At 39.2% G+C, this 1,023-nt stretch overlaps 1 protein-coding gene across 1 annotated transcript in view; it reads right to left on the reverse strand.

Annotated features, from left to right (window-relative positions):
* Positions 1-250: 250 nt before the first annotated feature.
* cp57 (cuticular protein 57) overlaps positions 251-1,023 on the reverse strand; it is a 4,479-nt gene continuing 3,706 nt past the window's right edge. Inside the window, 1 exon segment of the mRNA NM_001162580.1 lies at positions 251-985. Within this exon segment, the coding sequence (NP_001156052.1) occupies positions 599-985 (387 nt within the window). The 3' untranslated portion in view covers positions 251-598.

Raw genomic sequence — 1,023 nt, forward strand, 5'->3', positions numbered from 1 at the left:
ACAGTACTTAAAATAAGCCCTAATTCAATATAATTAGTCAATAATTAACTTATAAAAAACGGGGGGGAAATGTCTACATCAAAAATATATCAGGGGGGGGGGAATGTCCGTGGAGGAAATGTCCATTTACCGTATAACTCGATATTCAAACAGGGAGCTATCCCTGCATGCATAATGAGTTGTTACTTATGTAAGTTGTAGGTTAGGCTCAGCATGTAGTATAGAGAATAAAATATAACATCATGTTTATGGTAATAATGGCGAATGTTTTATTCAATAAAAAAAATACATAATGAGTAATGACGTGCATATACCTATACCAAATAATACGTATAGCATCAACCACGCGACTATTTGGTAACACATTTTCCAGTAAAATCAGTGCTTGAATTGAGAGGGGGGGACGGAGTTTCTATTTTTTTTTTTTTTAAATGTATGCTTAGTGCATACCCCTTCAAATTATATCCTAATCAATAAGACATTTAAACATTCGGGTATGTACATTTTTTTTACACCTTTCCATTCCCGCACCTTCTATTTTTTCACAATTCAAGCATTGACAGTACCTATAATTATTGATGTTTTTGTTTAAATTTCATTAAAACTTGTTGTACGACAAATGTTTGTATGGATGAAGTGACTCGTAATGATGGTGGTCCGCAGTGTTGGAGTACTCGACGTGGTGATGGGGTGCGTCGATCTTCTTGACGACAGCGTTGAAACCGTGTTCATGGTCAGCGGTGTATTCGACCACGCGGGTGGAACCATCGGGTTCCACGAGACGGTACGATCCTTTTACGTTACCGTGACCGTCGCTCACCTCGTGTTGGCTCTTTATATCATGCGTGTGAAGATCTTTCACTCCGTACTCGAAATGATATGGCTTAGGTGCGTGATCGTCGTAGTGGCTGGCGTCGTAACTTTTGTACTCGGTAGGTGGATAAGCAAAGGCCAAGTGCCCGAACAGAGCGGCAAACATTATCAACTGGAATGTTCAACGATAGATTTTTATCAAGTGGACAA

The sequence above is a fragment of the Acyrthosiphon pisum genome, chromosome A3 (assembly GCF_005508785.2).
Source record: "Acyrthosiphon pisum isolate AL4f chromosome A3, pea_aphid_22Mar2018_4r6ur, whole genome shotgun sequence".
NCBI classification, from domain to species: domain Eukaryota; kingdom Metazoa; phylum Arthropoda; class Insecta; order Hemiptera; family Aphididae; genus Acyrthosiphon; species Acyrthosiphon pisum.